The sequence below is a fragment of the Acanthochromis polyacanthus genome, chromosome 2 (genome assembly GCF_021347895.1).
Source record: "Acanthochromis polyacanthus isolate Apoly-LR-REF ecotype Palm Island chromosome 2, KAUST_Apoly_ChrSc, whole genome shotgun sequence".
Classification (NCBI taxonomy): domain Eukaryota; kingdom Metazoa; phylum Chordata; class Actinopteri; family Pomacentridae; genus Acanthochromis; species Acanthochromis polyacanthus.
Genome location: NC_067114.1, coordinates 41201412 through 41220808, shown reverse-complemented (window position 1 = coordinate 41220808; position 19397 = coordinate 41201412). Strand labels below are relative to the sequence as shown.

The 19397-nt window shown below is 36.6% G+C and overlaps 1 protein-coding gene across 2 annotated transcripts in view; it reads left to right on the top strand.

Moving 5' to 3' along the window:
- pacsin3 (protein kinase C and casein kinase substrate in neurons 3) overlaps positions 1–19397 on the top strand; it is a 68187-nt gene that overhangs the window by 28660 nt on the left and 20130 nt on the right. For both annotated transcript variants that reach the window (XM_022202033.2, XM_022202034.2), the window contains 6 exons: positions 5342–5442; positions 8603–8759; positions 9699–9934; positions 10748–10903; positions 13611–13786; positions 18761–18881. In XM_022202033.2, coding sequence (XP_022057725.2) covers positions 5389–5442; positions 8603–8759; positions 9699–9934; positions 10748–10903; positions 13611–13786; positions 18761–18881 — 900 coding nt within the window. In that variant the 5' untranslated portion in view covers positions 5342–5388. The remainder of the gene's footprint in view (positions 1–5341; positions 5443–8602; positions 8760–9698; positions 9935–10747; positions 10904–13610; positions 13787–18760; positions 18882–19397) is intronic.

Here is a 19397-nt window from a genome sequence, read left to right as displayed (position 1 = left end):
CTGTGAAGCTTCTCTGTGGAGTATTTTGACTGTCGCCTCTACAGAGCTGTGACTCGTGTTTAGTTTGTTTCGTGCACGTTGAATGATGCATTTTCTTATCTGTGGTTTTATTAAACAGTGGGCTGGTTGGTTGGGAAAAAACTAAAATATGCAGCAAATTGCAATAAAAGGAGGAGTCCTTGTTTGTTGGTATGAACGCAGTGATGAAAGATGCACTGAGATCTTTTACTCCAACCTTCAGTTTGTTGGATTTAAGGAGATCTAACATCAGAAATAATATATAATATCCATAATTGTGGTTTTATTAGTGTAGAATCACCTGAAAATAGGAATTCTACAGACGCAAAACGACAAAAGAACAATAAGCAATCTAATATTTTGCTTTATGATAAAAACAACTTGTGATGGTTTAGAAATTATTTTAAATTTACAGTTTTACAAATTTACAGTTTGCATTGCTCTGTAATTTTTACAAAGTCGTCCCATGGGCCGGATTAGACCCTCTGGTGGGTTGGTTTTGGAACACGGGCCACATGTTTGACACCGCTGCATTAAACTGAGCTCTTTATATCTACAGAGGAAGTAGATCCTCTTCCACCCAGCTTCTACAGGTTGCAGGCAAAAGAATGAAGTTTTCCTCAACAGCTTTCCTGTCATAAGGTGAAAGAAAAACGTATAGGAGAATTCATGAGAACACTGATGCTGATAGAATCTAAGTGTACTCACACTACTGATGGCGGTGCATCAAGGATTTCTGTAACGATATTATCTCCTTTACTTTGATAACTGAGTAAGCAGTAAAGCTCCTTTCCACAACATTTAAAGAATTTAATCTGCTTTAATCACAGCTGCTCATTAAATGTTTCAGGAATCTTTTTGTTTTCTGTTTGTTTTTGTTAATTTGTTCTTAAAAATGAGACTTTTCATTGAATATTTCAACTCCCCATAAAGAAGAAACTGTTTTTTACTTGTCCAGTGTTACAGATTCTGAATCAAGAACATGATGCCCCGACTGATTTGAAATGGAATAACCCGTATGTGATCATCCTTTACGTAAAACTTGACAACAACTTAGAATGAAAAGTAACTAGAAGCTTAAACTATCAGATAAATGTAGTAAAGTAAAGGTGAAAGTAGTACAGACTAGATTTATTTCAAAGTAGTACCCAGATGCAGTACATGAGTGACTGTAAACCCTCTGCAGGAATGTAAACGCTGCTGGTTTTCTGTGCGTCTCAGTTTTGCTGAATGTGGCTCATTATGGCAGCAGATTGTGTAGAAATGTTTGTGTTTGATGAAGGAGATCTTTGTTCAGAAGCAGACTCAGATTCCTGCCTCAGTAATGGACGGTTCAAGACAAACGCTGGATGGAGAAATCAGACGTGTGGGCAGCAGGCAGCGAAAAAACTCAGACAGTGGAGCAAAGAGACGGATTTAATTCACAAAAATGTAAACTAAATTATGATTCCACCCCTTTAAGCTTCAGTGTACCGCCGGCGGTACACCTACGAATTTGCATAGGAATTTCAAGAATGTCCGACGGCTGCAAACACGATTATACAAACACTATACGCCGATGGAAAGCTTAGATTCTCATGAATCCGCCGGTATAAACCACTTTTAGATGCGATTACCACAGCGGGTGAGAAAAACACATTTGTCCGACAAAAACGAATATTCATCCATCCGTTCTCTATACACGGCTTCAACGCACACAGCGTGACTCACATTTCCGGGTTTATTATTACACACACAAAAAAAGATTCCACAAAAAACGGCCATAATCCAACCTTTTACATCCAGATGACACAAGCCAGTAAACTATTTTGTCCAAAACATGTCCTGAAGTCGGTATAAAATCCCCGAATCGGTCATTTTCAAGGAAATGCACCTCGCGATGCCCGTCCAATATTCCCTGTATTTTTCGTAATTTTTTTTATTTAAAAATAGAATATTAGCGATTTTTTTGTACTGAAAACGGCTGGAATTGACTGAAGCTTAAAGGGTTAAATCATCAGTGAGCGTCTACCTGAACATCTCTGATCTGCTTGAAACTCTTCAATCCTCGAATACGGATATTTAAAATCTTATCTGTGACATTTTAGCTTCATATATCAAATACTTTATAAGATATTTTCTTTTCTGTTGACTCATTTTCTGCAGGTTTTTATTGAAATTTAAGGATGTTTGAACGACAGTATCTGAGGAACCGTTAAAGACAAACACCTGAGATTTTCAGTTATTTCTCATCATGGTTTTAAAAACGTTTAGCTTCTATTTTTAACTTTATAAGTTAAGAATTTATCAAATTTTACATAAAAGAATCACATAAGGGTGATTCTATCTCAAACCAGTCGGGGCCTTTAAACAGCTTTAATTTACTTGAATCTTTTTTCATAAACTATAAATACTTAAACTGATATGGATTGAATTTTACATCAAATAGTTCACATGATTTTTATTTATCTTCCAAGTTTCATGTGAAAATGTGAAATTTGAGGCTGTTTGAACGACTATCTCAGGAACTATTACAGGTAAAAACCTGAAATTTTCGCAGTTATTTCTCATCCTGGTTTTGAAAAAGTTTAGCTTCTAGTTTTATTTTTGCAAGTTAAGATTTTGTCACGTTTTCTATTAAAAATCACATAAAGGTTACTGCATCTCAAATCATTAGAGGTCTTCAAGCAGCTTAAATTTACTTAAATCTTTTTTTAATCATAAACTATAGATACCTGAAATGATATCTGTGAGGTTTTACGTTGAAATATCAAATGTTTTCCAAGACTTTATTTTTTTTTTTTTTTTTAAATTGACAAACTTTCTGCAAGTTTTTTTGTTTCACACATTAGAATTTGAGGCTGTTTGAACAATAATATCTCTGGAACTATCAAAGATTTTTTTTTTTTCATAAATTATGAATATTTCAAATGACATCTGTGACATTTTAAATTAATGTATCAAATAGTTCCCTTGATTTATTTTTTTTATTTATCTTAATAAATTGCCCGTTGACAAACTTTCTGCAAATTTCAGGTGTTGAAATTTGAGGCTGTTTGATCGACATCGCAGGACAATAAAATATTTTTTTCATAAACTCTAGATACTTAAAATGACATCTGTGAAATTTTACATTAAGATATCAAATACTTTTGATTTGTTTGAAAGTGAACAGAAATGAGCTGCTGGGGTCAGACGTTTTACTGACTGTCTGGGATTTCTATCAGAAAAAACTGGTGTGATTGCCCTGCAGGAGGTCGACTGGTGAATTCATCCACATAAGAATCATGTTTAGTGTGTGAGGCTGTGGGTCAGCTGCCAGGATTATAGCGGATAAAATATCCAACCATAAATAGACTTTTTCACGCTGTAACAGATTTTACTGACATCTCCTCAGTGACAACAGCTGTGACTGGATCCATTGTGTTTGTGTTTCTGTAAACATGAAATCTCAGAGGATTCAAATTTTACACAGAAACTACACATTTTTGGCCGTAGCTGAAGAATTTCAATGTTAATTAGAGTACAATGTTTCACATATGCCTTATTATAATAATAATAATAATAAAGAGGCTGTAATGGCCTTTTACATCCAAAATGCCAGCTTCACTGTGACACCAAAATGTTCTTTTCAGGTCATTTTTCAACAACAAAACATGAACTTGTGGCCATATTCCATGTTTGGCCGGATACTGAGTTGAAACTGTGGTGATTGTAAAGATCTTCTGTGTTTTTAGGGTGAAAATATGTGAAATATTCCTGCTTTAGAAGTTGTAGCTCCTTTGTAGTGATGTCGATATTTGCTGTCATTAGTACAACTATCAGAATCTGCTTTTTAGATCAAACGTGAACTCATTCAGGGAATCTCTCTGTGTTTAATAAACTTAAACTCTTCACAGCCTTCAGTAAATACAGTAAATGAATGTGGACCTGCATCTCGACTGGCTGTCAGGTGCATAAATGTGGTCATTTTATATTCCTGGTTCATTTTGAGCAGCTCAAACACCATCTGTGTTCATTCTCAGCCTTCACTATTTAGGATGTTAATCCGTTGTTGCAGATTTTCCAGAAAACGAGCCTCGTTCATGTAAACAAACCGGCGTTCAGGTGATCAGAGCAGCTGGTATCTGACCGCTGGTATGTTTGGCAACATGTCTGTTCCAGATGGCAGATTTCTGTGTTTTCAGTCACGTTGAAAACAAACATTAAAATGATTCATGTTTGGGGTTGAAATAAACCAGATTTTTATCCTGTTGTAGTTGAGTTTTTCTCTTTAAATTTGGAAACTGCAGCTGATAAAAGTCAGAAACTTGATCCTGATTCAGTTTTCCAAACTGGTAAATCTGAGAATTCACCATTTAGAGAAGATCTAATGAGAAAACTGCCTTTTTTAACTTCATCTTATTGCTTTTTGTATTTTTCAGACTTTATTTTTTTTATATTATGTCACACCAGACTGAATCATGTTTTAAAAGCCTGAATTTTATCCTTTAAAAGTCGAGTTTCAAATGTGTCCTTCAAATTTTTGGAAACCACAGTTGGTTAAAGTCTAAGAGTTGATTCTGATGTGATTTTACAAACTGGGTGTTGACCGATAAAATATGAGCATTTCACCATTTAGAGAGGATCTAATGAGGAAGCATGATTTTAAACTTCATTTTATTGGTTTTTATATTATTATATTAGATCAGATTTAATTCTACTTTAAAAGTCTGAATTTTATCCTTCAAAAGTCGACTTTCAAAGATATTCTTCTTAATTCTGGAAATAAAAGTCAGAAATTTGTTCCTGATTCAATATTCCAAACATTAAACATTTACTTTAACTAGTCAAAGTGGCTCTGATGTCATTTTATTGCTTATTAAATTGCTTATTGTATATGTTTCATATAATTATTATGGAAAATCTTAGAATTCACAAACACTGGTGTCAGTGAGGTGAACACCTTCATGATGCTACTTAAAAAGTCACTTTTCCAGTTCCACAGTGCCTTTGTGATTTAATTTTCCCCATTTTTTTCAATTAAATGTTGAAATCTCAGAACATATTTGAGTCTTTTCGTATCATAATAAACTATAACCAGACTCCTTACACTATTTTCTTGCCCACTGCTAAATTAGCTTTTCCAGCTTTTACAAGTTTTCTGCCGACTGTTGTACAAAGAAACCGCTTTTTTGGAGCTTTAATGTGGAATTAAGAATGAAATGATCTCATCTCGTGCTGCTCCATTCAGTAGGTCTGACCGAATGATAAAAAATCACGTGCTTCGATTGAATTAAAGCGTCCTCGTGGAACCAGCAGTGTGTAATAAATGAATGAGTGTTTTTTTTTTCTCTCTTCGCAGGTTCTTGTGAAGCCGCCATCATTCCGTGCTGCAGGGCCGACCCCAAAATGTCTTCCAACGGAGACCTCAGCGACCTGGGGAGCTCAGACAGCTTCTGGGAGGTAAAACGGCCACATGTTCACACGTGTGTCTGCAGAATATGAGTTAAAACAGCAGAAATGTGTTGTAGGTGAAGAAACATTGAAGATCTTCCTTTATTGTGTGGAAATGATCTGTGTTTCTGCAGAGAGAAGGAACAGATTTGTTTAATTTGCACAAAGGTTTTATCATGTTGGTAGTGTCTCATAAGTTTTTCCAAAGTCCTCTTTTTCTGCCTTTTTTTCTACCAACTGGAATGAGCCATTTTATCCAACTGTGCTTCTTGGTCGCTCTAACTGTCCAATGGATGTTGAGGATAAAGGAATGATTAAAAAAAACTTACTTTAACTCAGCTAGCATGTGCGAAAGTCATGTTTTCTTTTAAAAAAAAATCACTAAAATTACACCATTTATTAGAGTTAGACTGTAAAAACTGAAATATTTTTTAGGGTTTGACCTTTCCAACAGTCCTTGAAGTAATCATGTCTGACGTGAAGATCAATTGGGAAAATTAACCAAACTTAAGCTTGAAATTGGGATATTTCACCAAAATCACTTTATTCTACATGTGTCTTTTGAATAAATCTTGAAAACGAACCCTTTTCTGAACTAGACTCTGTAAAAATTCAAACATTTTGCGCTTTTTGCTGCAAGCAAGATGCTATTATTGAGTTGAGACCAAAAATTCAGAGACCACTCGGATGAACTGCAGGCTGTTTAAAAATAAAAATAAAAATTTAATGCCAACCACAAACTGCAGCCTCTAAAAACATCAGCGTCTCTCTGAGCAGCTTTATTCATTACAGGTGAATGTTGTTCATATTAGACTGCTTCTCATTTAAAGCTGTGTTTTCTTTTACAAAATCACCGAAATTACATTATTTATCAGAGTTAGGAACTGTAAAAGTAAAATATTTGTTAGATTTTGACCTTCCAAAAGTCCTTGAACTAATCATGGAGTTCCTTTGGGAAAATTAACTAAACTCAAACTTGAAATTGGGATATTTTATCAAATTTCTTTATTCTACATGTCTTGTTTGCCTAAATCTGCAAAACTAACCATTTTCTGAACTAGATTCTGTAAAAATCTAAACATTCTGCTGCAAGCAAGAAGCTTTTAGTGAGCAAAACTAACCAAAGTCTGGGACTATTTGGATGAACTGCAGGCTGGTTTACACAAAACGAAAGAGGAGGCAAGGATGAGAACAAATAAAAAATGTTTCTAGTGAAATTTATTATGTAGAGCCGCCATTTTTCCTCCAGTATTGGTAACTCATGGGCTTTAAAAAAAAAATATGTACATGATGATTGTGTTTTTTTATTATTATTATTATTTTTTTTGCCTTGATGTTCTCAGAAAAGTGATTAAAAATGTCACAAGAACAGAAAATTAAATGAACTTTACTGTCAATCAGAATACAGCAAAGCACACAGAATTAAATTGTTCCGTTACTGTTGTCTCAGCACAGATTAGAATAGAAAAATATGTGTTCAATTTAAAAATAAAAACAGTTTGACAGGTTAGTGTAACATATCAACCACAAACTGCAACCTCCAAAAGCATCAGCGTCTCTCTGTTCAGCTTTATTCATTACAGCCCAGTGTCTGTCATATTAGATTGCATTAATTTTATCAAGGTTTTTATATTTTATATTTCGTGCTCATGATTCTGGACTCTGATCCCTGTTGATGGAGCTGTGAGAGGATCAGGAGGTGGAATCAGCCAGATAGAGCCGGGTGTAGATCTGCAGTGTTTAAACAGACAAAGACTTAATGAATCCCTGCTGACTGACTGCTGCCTTCATCTGGGAAAAAATCCTCCTCCTCCGACTCTCTGTCCTCTTTCATTTCATGTATATTCATATATATGTATATATATATATATATATATATATATATATATATATTCTGATTCTGAAAAAAAATTCTGACATATATAAAATCAGGTTTCCACCAAATGCTGCAGCTCAATGAAGTGCTGCAATAAACTGTCTGAACTCCACATTTTTGGAAGTAGAGAGAACTTTATTTCCATGAATTTTTGTCATGTGACTGTCAGTCTCAGCTGAGTCGCTCATGGCTTCAAAGTTGCAATGAGGAGCACAGAATTTTTAGGTTTTTACAGAAACTTGTTAAGTTTAACCGTTTTTTTTTATTTTTTTATTTTTAGATAAGACGAGACGAAAATAATTTTGAATTCTCACAAATATTAGCCTCTTCTGTATCAACATGGAAAACATTTATCCAGGTGTCCACAGGTATTACCAGTACTGTCTCTTCTTACTATAGATGTTTTACTTTTTACGTTTTCAAAACCTCTACAAACTCTGCATTTTTAGAAAGATGTTTCATAAATCCATCTACTTGATCCACTATTAATCTTAGTCTACAAATTGCCCAAAGTGATTTTAAACGTGTCCAAGCATCCAAAAATGCCTCAAAAAGTCTCCAGAATGACTTAAAATTAGTCTAAACTAACTTAAAACAGGTCCAGCATAATATAAAACTGTTCAAATTGACTCAAAATTTGTCCAAAGTGACAAAAAAATATCCAAACTGACTTGAATTGTCCAAATAGCTTGAACATAATTTGAGTTTTTTATAATTTTGGACAATTTTAGGTTCAGTTTTGAACCTCTGCTCATCAGCTGTAGAGAGATGTTTCACCGTGCTGCATGTATCCTCTAACAACTTGCTCCTCTGTTTACTGTTTTTGAGCCATGCTGCATTTATTTTATTGATCCAGTTTGTTTTATGTTCCTCTCGGTCTCTCTTGTCGTCTCCTCTCTGCTCTGTCCAAACACTGCCTGCAGTTCAACCAAAAATCTCAGAATTTTTGCTCCATAACTGTCGATCACAGCCGAGTTAGTCGTTGCTCCTCGGTTGTACCAAGAAGCACAGAATTTGTAGCTTTTCCTGAATGTGAATGAGACATTTCACTTCTTATAAATCATTATGAAACTTCACAACTTCAAGCTGAGAGTTTTTTTTTTCAGATGAAACCATAAATCACCCGTGATATGTCTGGAAAGCTGAAAAGTTTCTTTACTTTTCCTGGCTCTTATTAATGCTCTAAATGTGGTGATTTATTGACTTTAAGGAAAACATGCCTTTCAAATGTTCTGACGGGATTTTGTTGTTCAGCAGTCAGTGTTTCCTCGCTCATTGTGCGCTTGTTTGCAGCCGGGGAACTACAAAAGGACGGTGAAGCGGATCGACGACGGCCACCGGCTGTGCAACGAGCTGGTCAGCTGCTTCCAGGAGAGAGCCAAGATAGAAAAGAGCTACGCTTTACAGCTGAGCGACTGGGCCAAGAGGTGGAGGGGCGTCGTGGAGAAAGGTCCGCTTAAGTCATGTCAGAATAAAGAACCAGATATAATAAAATCTGATAGAATAGAACAGATCTTTATTGTCATCGATACAGAACAACGAAAGGCGTTTAGCAGCTCCTGGAATTACCAACATCAATAACAAAACACAAAGACTTTATGAAAAATACGTTCAAAACAGAGATCCCAGTTTAATAAAGCATTATTATTATGCTGCAGTATGAGCTTTTAAGATAAGATGAGGTAAAACTTTATTAATCCAGATGGAAAGTCTTGTGCAGAAGTTGCTCAGAAAAAAAAACAAATGACATAACATAAAAAATGCAGCATGAAAAGTAGAAAACAGTAAGATTTCAATACAATATATGACTGAAATATAATAAGTGACCTAAGAAAATGCTGAAATGGAAAAATAAATGGTAATACTGATAGTTATACTGTGGTAATTGATCTCTCTCATAAGGATGCAACTGAAATTATTTGAATTTGTTGTCTTTACATTGCCAAAAAATGGAGAAGAAATGCTCTTTGTCTTGTCTTCTGATACAATTTTTATGTCTGAGAATCTAAAACTCAAATATGACAAAGAAAAACTGTAAATTCTCACATTTAAAAAGTTAGAAATAGTAAATGTTTGGCATTTTTTCTTAAAATTGAATGGAAGGATTACTCATTTTGCAGAAATGGTTTCAGATTCCTGTCGATCAATTAATCAATGAGTTGATTCATTATTTTAGCTTTGTGCTGCAGACTGGTCATTTAATCCAATTTTATTGATATTTCTACATTTTACAATTCCATTGCACACTGTATGATGACAGTGAAACCTTTTTCAAAACGAAGCTTTGCAGCACTGATTTGTCACAAGTTTATAAATGAAGACAAATGATGATGATTTGTTAATTTTCTCTGTTTTATTCTGACCTGGGTGGTTTAAATCTCTGCTTCAGGGCCTCAGTACGGGACTCTGGAGAAAGCCTGGCACGCCTTCATGCAGGCGGCCGATCGGCTCAGCGAGCTTCATCTGGAGCTCCGGGAGCGTCTGGCGGGAGAAGACAGCGAGAAGGTTCGCGGCTGGCAGAAAGACGCCTTCCACAAGCAGATGATTGGAGGATTCAGGGAGACGAAGGATGCAGACGACGGCTTCCGCAAAGCTCAGAAACCCTGGGTCCGAAAGCTGAAGGAGGTGAGGGACGGCGGGTGGATTCTGGCATCCAGATTTGACCGAAATGTTCCTGATTTAAAACCTTGAGCTGTTAATGTTCACAGCATGTTGGAGGGAAGAGGGATGAGAAAGTTTATTAATAGTGCAACCACTGCTACTAATGATTAGTGTGATTTGTGTGGTAGAAACAGCAGTCTAGCATTTAATTCAGCTGGAAAAAAAAACATTTAACCACCTGCAGAACAGATGGAAAGCTGAGCTTCACCACATTAAAGCTGATAATTTAGTGAAGGGCATTCTGTAGAGCTTGAATAAACCCAGTTAGAGGTGTAATGTGGTAGGTATTTTGGTGAGTTTTTATGTTAAATCCTGCATTAAAAAGCCTCATGAAGCTGTCAACGCCTAACAGAAAGTGTCGACCATATTTGGAAACTTTGTTCCCATGTGACAACACAAGGTGTGACAGGTGTAATAACAGCTGTAACTAAAGACATAAATACACAAGCAAGCAGGAAAAAATGCTTCATTTACACTTCAGGCGTAGATGTTTCCAGATTCTGTAAATGTAACAGGAAGTAGATGAAGTTAAATTGAGCTGAGCTGGTTGTCGACCCTAATTGGAAATGGGTTGCACCTAAAACTCAAGAATACTTTCTTTAATGTCAGATAGTAACGTGATTAGTCGGGACTTTAAAAGTTAATTATACTTGTTGAGTGTTTGTGAGTCACCTTTATAATATTAGACGATAAGGTCAAAGGTAACAATGAGGAAACGTTTCATAAAGCTAGTTCATGTTGTATTTATTCTATATTAAAGTGTGTAACTGTGTGAAGGTGGAGTCCAGTAAGAAGAGTTACCATCAGGCCAGGAAGGAGGAGTGGACGGCCGTTACCAGGGAAACGCATGCCAAGGCCGACCCGTCCAAGTCGCAGGAGGAAGTCCGCAAATACACGAGCCGGGCGGAGCGCTGCAACCAGGAGGCCGAGAAAGTACGAAACACACACACAGAATAACACACACCGTTATTACCTGTCTGGGTGTGTCGCTGAGTCCAGAAAAACATACCTGTGTGTGTTTTTACCTGAAACATGACCGGACTTGTTCTGCTTTGTTCTGCACAAACCAAACAGCCAAAAAAAAAAAAACAACAGCTGGAGGTTCTGAGGCGGGAAAACGATGGAACAGACTCAAGATCATTTTTTTATTACACAGATCAAAACCAGGACATGAAACTCAGAATCATGACTCATTGACAAAATTTAAATACAAAAATACCCGAAAAAAGCCTCTAGACTTTCCTCTATTGTCACAAACAGCCTCATCTGCTTCATTAAGCTCCAGCTAATTAAAACTGATCACATCGTGTTTTTCTATAAATGAATCTAGAAGAACAGTGTTGCATTAGACTGCTGTAACTTCCTGTAGTTAAATTATACATTAGTGGGAGGAACAGCTGCACTGAACAGGTCCAGGTGGGAAAATCTGCAGACAGGTGAATCTCCAAACCTCTAGTGCAGCAAATATCACCTCATCTGTTGCATTTTTACATATTCAACATCAGTTGTTCCTCAAAACTTCAGACTCACTTTTTATTTTGAATTTAACGCTATATTTCAGCTAAAACTGCCCCCAGCTAAAGATTCTAACAGTCAATAATAATCATTAATTCAAACCGTTAGCTGACTAGTATTTGCACATTTGTGATAAGAATTTAGTTATCTAGAAATGTATTTTTCTGGAGGCATCAGAAAATAATGCAGCTGATAAAGAGCATCTAAAAGAGGTGCAGAAAAAGCAGCATTTTATCAATAATCATTATGCAGTGTCAACCGGCGAGCAAAGTCCTGATCAGGTGTTCCAAATCAAGCCAGAAACCTCTGTGTCATTATTGATTCAGACCTGAATTGTAACAACAACTTGAAAGCAGTTACTAAATCTGCCTGTTACCACGTGAACAACGTCGCTAGAATCAAAGGTTTCCTGTCGAGAGAAGACACAGAGAAACTTGTTCATGCGTTAATTTTCAGAAGGTTAGATTATTGAAATAGTGTTTTAAAGGTCTGAACAAGAAATCGATCAGGCAGCTGCAGCCAGAGTCCTAACTAACACCAGGAAACGACCATATCACACCAGTCCTCAGATCACTGCACTGGCTTCCTGTTAGTCAGAGGATAGAGTTCAAACTGCTGGATTTTTTATCTCCATATGAAGCATCCATTCAGCTATGATGCTCCTCACCTGTGGAACAAACTTCCTGAACACCTGAGGTTTTGCTCAAACTGTTGGCTCTTTTAAATCGGGCCTGAAAACCAGATTGTTTCCTACAGCTTCTTAGATGATCAATCTGTTTTCTTGACTTTTAATGCACTTTTATGATCTTAATGTCAACTGTCATGTTTTATTTCTCTGATTTTAATGTCTTAATTCCTACTTTTACATCATCTTTATAATTAATTTTAAAGTTCTGTGATGTATTTCTTTGTCGTTGTAAAGCACCTTGAATTTCCTTGTGTATGAATTGCTCTATACAAATAAACTTGCCTTGAAAGCAGTCACATGATATCTGTCTGCTGAAAGGCTGTTGTCACACTTTAACTCACTAACTAAAGATGAGCTCTGATTGGTAGGCATTAAGCATCACATGAGACTTTCTCTTGGTGGCCTCTTACTAGCTAAACTCCCACAGTGCCCTCTGGTGGCCAGCACTGACCGTCTGTAGTCTGATTTACTGCCTCCTCTCAGCTGCAATGCTATAAACAGTAAGAGGCTCCACCTGGTGGCTCTACCAGGTACTACAGCGGATCTGCAATACATTTACTGACATGCAGCTCCATTGTCTTCTGCCTTATCAGTTATTTTATTTTTAATTAGTTCAAATATTAATGGTAAACTCTAGGAATGGACTGATTATTAGTATGGCAGATTATCACGATTGATATTTGGTATTATTTCAATTGTGTGAATATGTATTGGCTGCTTATTGATAAATTAAATGCTCTACTTCAGGTCTAATGCAGTCTCCTCTCTGTGTCTGTGTGGAATCAGAAATGTCTCCCTAGCAGAAAAAACTAAGAAACTAACCAGGAAATTAGCTATGCTAACAGCTAGCGGCTAAGTTGGAAGGAGTCCACAGATTAAACTGAAACAGCATCTGGGAAACAACAATTTATAATTCTTTACGATATGGACCTTAGTGGGCAATAGAAGTAACAGAGCAGTGAGATATTACGAAAATAGAGAAGAGACAAACTAATGAATCTCACATAGGCAGAGTAGAGCATCCTAATTTAATCCCTCCTATTTCTGTTTTACGTATTTAGTTATAGTCACATGTATTAATGAAGAAGCCTCGTTATGAATGACAGGTTCTCTACTGTCACATTATGTTAAAACAGTACATTATCTGTTCCAAATATTGTCCTGTCTTGATCAAAAACATTTATTTTGCTCAAAAGTTTACTTCATTTGTTTGACGGGAACTCGCAGAATAAGACACTCATGACTGTGTCTCACCACTGTGTGTCTGCTGTGTGTGTGACATTAAAGTTCTTGAATCTATCTCAGTCACTCAGCTTCCTTGTGTTAGAAAACGTCCTCCCTAACTGCGACACAGATCCACATTTACTCGTCTTCGTCGTCCTGTGAGCTGATGAAGGGTTTTGCGGTGTGTTTATCCTGTTTTCTGTGTGTGTTCAGGCTAAGGAGCGCTACCAGAAGGCCTTGGAGGAGCTGAACCGCTGTAACCCTCGATACATGGAGGACATGGAGCAGGTGTTCGACCTCACGCAGGAGGCCGAACGCAAGAGGCTGCGCTTCTTCAAAGATGTCCTGCTGGACATCCACACACACCTGGACCTGTCGGCCAAGGACAGGTAGGACCACACACACACACACACACACACACACACACACACGAGATTCATGGTCCATTATGACTCGGACTGAAGGTATGCAGAAACCCGTCACGGCTCGATGCGTGTGTTTTTGGCCATGTGTGTGTACTCAGGAGTTAATAGAAAACTCTGCTGTTGTCTATTAACTGTTGACCTCTGATTTTATTTGAACAAGCTACTGTTGCCGTGGAAGCCATGACTGGTAAAGAGATCTTTGTCCAAATACTGACCTCATTTACCTCTTTAAAGAGCAACTTAATATGCACTGAAGAGATTTTAACTTTATATTAACCTAAAGGTATTTTGTTGAATTAAATTTCTGCTTTGGTGTCAGATCATCTCTAAAATCGCAGTCAGTAGTTGAATTAGTCGACTCAGGGAGGTGAGTTTGTGTGTGTTGAGGTTCCTCGCCCTGCTAATAACAGACCACCTGCCTGTCCTCCTACAGCCACTTTGCTTTAAGTCCAGACTGTCAGACTGCAGCTCATGAAATCTGTCATTTACCTGAAGTTAATTATCACAGCACTGCGTGTCCTTCAAACTCAGCACCTCCATGTGGGCCACAGTCAGAGGTTACATGAGTTTTTTTTAAGTTTAAAGTGACTGTTCATCCCCAAAAAGTTTGAAATTATGTCATATTAATAATTATTAGACACTCCAAGAGTTAGTAAGTTAGTTAAGTAAGAAAAAAAGGCAACAACTGAAGAAAACACTGCAAATTTACACGGTAAAGCTGTTTATATATAGTCTGATCAAATATCAGATAAGTATTTATGTGTCAGAATTTCAGGACAACAAAGGCTGCAAATGTAAACTGTAAATGTCTTTTAAATGTTTGCATTAAGTACATGTGTTATAAATGAAACCTGTATTTAAACTACTAAGGTGGAGGCCTCATTTATATTGTGGCAAAGATACAAATAAACAGAAGATAAAGGCTTAGAAATAAGAAACTCAGATAAAAACTGCTGTTAGACAAAAGTGTTAAAAAGAAAATGAATAGAATAATAAATAAATTCGGAAAAATTTGGTTATTTAAGATTTAAAACATATCAGCTAAAACAAGAGCAGCTGAAAATAAGATGAAATTAAAACCATAAGATTATAAAACTGCCTTAATCTGTATTGCAAGAGTATTATGATGAGATACATGTAATAATATTTTCATATTTTTTTCTTGACATAAAAGCTAATATAATCTGCAAGTATTACCATAGACAGTTATGGTGAATCTGGATAGCTCAGACTGTCCCTAATAAAACAAGATACAGCTTCTATGAATAGTTTTTACAATTACAGAATAAAAGCTTCAAGTGAAAATGGTCTCAGGCTCATTTATGGGCTGAGATTTTTTTCATATTTGATGTGTTTGTTGAGTTTTGCTCCCTCTGCAGTAGTATGTGTTGCTCCAATTACCTCCTGATTTATCTTTTCCTCCTGTTATTGTAGTTTAAATCCTGTAAAGAATCAACTAGATATTTTAAAGTGCATCTCTTAGTGTTTTATTTCCCTCTTCTGCGTTTCTGCTCAGCGACTTTTGCTTGACAAAAGAAGAAAAATTAGAAAAATTTAAATCCAATCTGGAATAATGAGTTAATTTACACTTTATCCTCTACCTGCCTGTGTGTTATTAATTCTGTCTGAATGTGGCTTCAGACAATATTTAACCATCTAACTTAGTTTAAAATGTTTGCTCAGTTGGATGTTGATGAATAGATGCAGGTTTTTCCTTCATATCATCAGAGCGTAAACAAACCAACTAGAAAATATGCAGCACACAATAGTCCTATCTTGAATTCCATCTTTAAATGGAGGTTTCAGGATTTCAAAGGCCAAACCCTCAGAGCAAACAGGTGCAATCAGGAAGCTGCTTCAGGAAATCCAGACTTCTGTAAACAGTAAGAGCAGATGATGAATAGTACAAATAAGGTTCCTATTTATTCTGTTAAGGTGTAAAGTCTTGTCTTTGAGTTTTTCTTTGAAGCGGCAGAAATTTTCTGACTATCTAATGCAAAAGGAGTCACTGGTTTTAGCGCGTTTCAGGTCATTGTTTTCATTTTCTGTCTCTCAATTTTTATCGTTTGGTTTGGTTTCATCGTTCTGTTGATTCCAGCAAAACTTCTCAGGAAAAACAGTCTGTTCTACAACCTGCTCAACACTAGACAGGAAACGGACACAGTTAGTGATTAGATGACTGACTGTTGTCCTCATTTACGGGCACTAAAAAAAGACTAAAAAATGTTATTTCCTTGTCTGAAAAAAATCCAAAACTTCCACAAAAAAATCCCCAAATTTCTGAAAATTTGCAAAACCTTCAGAAAGAAAATTCTAATAATTTTTTCCCTTGAAAGTTGAAATTTGGCAAGAAAATTCTTGTAAATATTTTTTAAAAATTATTAAAAATTTTCCAAAAAATCCTAAAAATATCTACAGTGATTGCATATACACACGTGGACAAAATTGTTGGTACCCCTCAGTTAAAGAAGGAAAAACCCACAATTCTCACTGAAATCACTTGAAACTCACAAAAGTAACAATAAATAAAAATTTATTGAAAATTAAATAATCAAAATCAGCCATCACTTTTGAATTGTTGATTAACATAATTATTTAAAAAAATAAACTAATGAAACAGGGCTGGACAAAAATGATGGTACCCATAACTTAATATTTTGTTGCACAACCTTTTGAGGCAATCACTGCAATTAAACGATTTCTGTATTTGTCAATGAGCGTTCTGCAGCTGTCAACAGGTATTTTGGCCCACTCCTCATGAGCAAACAGCTCCAGTTGTCTCAGGTTTGATGGGTGTCTTCTCCAAATGGCATGTTTCAGCTCCTTCCACATATGTTCAATGGGATTCAGATCTGGGCTCATAGAAGGCCACTTTAGAATAGTCCAACGCTTTTCTCTCAGCCATTCTTGGCTGTTTTTGGCTGTGTGTTTTGGATCGTTGTCCTGTTGGAAGACCCATGACCTGCGACTGAGACCAAGCTTTCTGACACTAGGCAGCGCATTTCTCTCCAGAATGCCTTGATAGTCTTCAGATTTCATCGTACCTTGCACACTTTCAAGACACCCTGTGCCAGATGCAGCAAAGCAGCCCCAAAACATTACTGAGCCTCCTCCATGTTTCACCGTAGGGACAGTGTTCTTTTCTTCGTATGCTTGGTTTTTGAGTCTATGAACATAGAGTTGATGTGCCTTACCAAAAAGCTCCAGTTTGGTCTCATCTGTCCAAAGGACATTCTCCCAGAAGCTTTGTGGCTTGTCAACATGCATTTTTGCAAATTCCAGTCTGGCTTTTTTATGAGTTTTTTTCAGCAGTGGTGTCCTCCTTGGTCGTCTCCCATGAAGTCCACTTTGGCTCAAACAACGACGAATGGTGCGATCTGACACTGATGTACCTTGGCCTTGGAGTTCACCTTTAATTTCTTTGGAGGTTGCTCTGGGCTCTTTGGATACAATTCCAACGATCCGTCTCTTCAATTTGTCATCAATTTTCCTCTTGCGGCCACGTCCAGGGAGGTTGGCTACTGTCCCGTGGGTCTTGAACTTCTGAATAATATGAGCCACTGTTGTCACAGGAACTTCAAGCTGTTTAGAGATGGTCTTATAGCCTTTACCTTTAAGATGTTTGTCTATCATTTTTTTTCGGATGTCCTGGGACAATTCTCTCCTTCGCTTTCTGTTGTCCATGTTCAGTGTGGTACACACCTTTTCACCAAACAGCAGGGTGACTACTTGTCTCCCTTTAAATAGGCAGACTGACTGATTATGAGTTTGGAAACACCTGTGATGTCAATTAAATGACACACCTGAGTTAATCATGTCACTCTGGTCAAATAGTTTTCAATCTTTTATAGAGGTACCATCATTTTTGTCCAGGCCTGTTTCATTAGTTTGTTTTTTTTAATAATTATGTTAATCAACAATTCAAAAGTAATGGCTGTTTTTGATTATTTAATTTTCAATAAATTTTTATTTATTGTTACTTTTGTGAGTTTCAAGTGATTTCAGTGAGAATTGTGGGTTTTTCCTTCTTTAACTGAGGGGTACCAACAATTTTGTCCACGTGTGTAGATCAATAAAACTTCTAATATTTTTGTTAAGAACATTCACCAAAAAAAAATCAACCAAAATCCAGTGAATTTTGCTGGATTTTGGTTGATTTTTTTTCGTGAAAGTTCTTCACAAACATTTTTAAAATTTCTTTCTATCCACCAAAAAATCTTCAAAGATTTCCCAAAAATGTTGAAAATGTGGACCTCAGAAGTTTCACTGTGAAAATATATATTTTTCCACATCTTCAGATGTTAAAACGGGTCAATTTGACCTGCAGAACGACCCGAGGGTTACTCACAATGAAACACTTTTTTAAATTACATGCAATGAGGACAGGTATATAAATAAAATGCAATGGGTGAAGTTAAATATCTATTATTAAAATAGAGATATAAAATAAATAAATAATATCTATGTTTAGATATAAAGAGAATGAGACATGATAAAAATGAAGTAATAAACTGTACATTAAATAGACTAAAATACGTAAATAGAAGAATCAATAAATAAAATCAGTTGTAAGAGAAGTAAAAAAAAATCAATCAAAAAGCCCGACTAAAACGGTCGATATTGAGTTTGCTTTTAAAAATATCAACACTGTTTGCTGTAGGTTTTTCCAGAGAAGCTTCTAGTCTCCGCTCAGCATTGCAGACAGATGCGACCAAAAATGACTTTAAAAAGAGTAAAATATTGTATTCTGATGTAAAATTTACCCAAGATGGAGCCAAGTGACTTTATTTACATGGACTGTTTTCTCAATGCCCCAGTATAGCATCTTCATTTAACCATAAAAAGCCAGAATTATGTTTTTTTTTTTTCATTAATTGCATGGACAGTCAGTCTGATGAGGTTGCAGATGTGATAACCGACGGTGTGTTTGTCCTCCAGCTTCTCAGATCTGCACAGAGATTTGGGTCAAACCATCCGAGCCGCCAACGACACCGAGGACCTGCGATGGTGGAGGAACACCCACGGACCGGGCATGAGCATGAACTGGCCCCAGTTTGAGGTGAGAAAACACAAAACCCACTCTGTTCACCGCATCTCACTTCACACTGGGAAGTGTTTTACACGACTGCATTCATTCATTGTGTTTCTTGGAATGTCTTGATGAATAAAAACACGGTCGGGGCGTGTCCGAGGGATTCCTCATGTTGTGGGGACGTTAATCAGTTTGATGTCACTTTGAGGGGATTTAACTTCCTCCAGGAAATGAAGATAAACTCCTCATAATGTTGATGATTAAAGTTTAGTGCTAAGGTTTGGTTTGAGGTTTGGTAAACTGGGATTTATGAGTCTGTAAATCTGCAGGAGATGAGTGTAAGTCGCTGCAGAGTCTTCATAAAGGATGGAAAACGGACTCGGTGTGTGTTTCAGAGACGAATACTAAACAGGTTTCCAGTGAAAGACGTGTTTTGTGATGAGAGCAGCGAGTGGGGTCAGGAATGTACAACACAGTAACACAAAACAGGCACACACAAAACACACACACACACACACACACACACACACACACACACACACA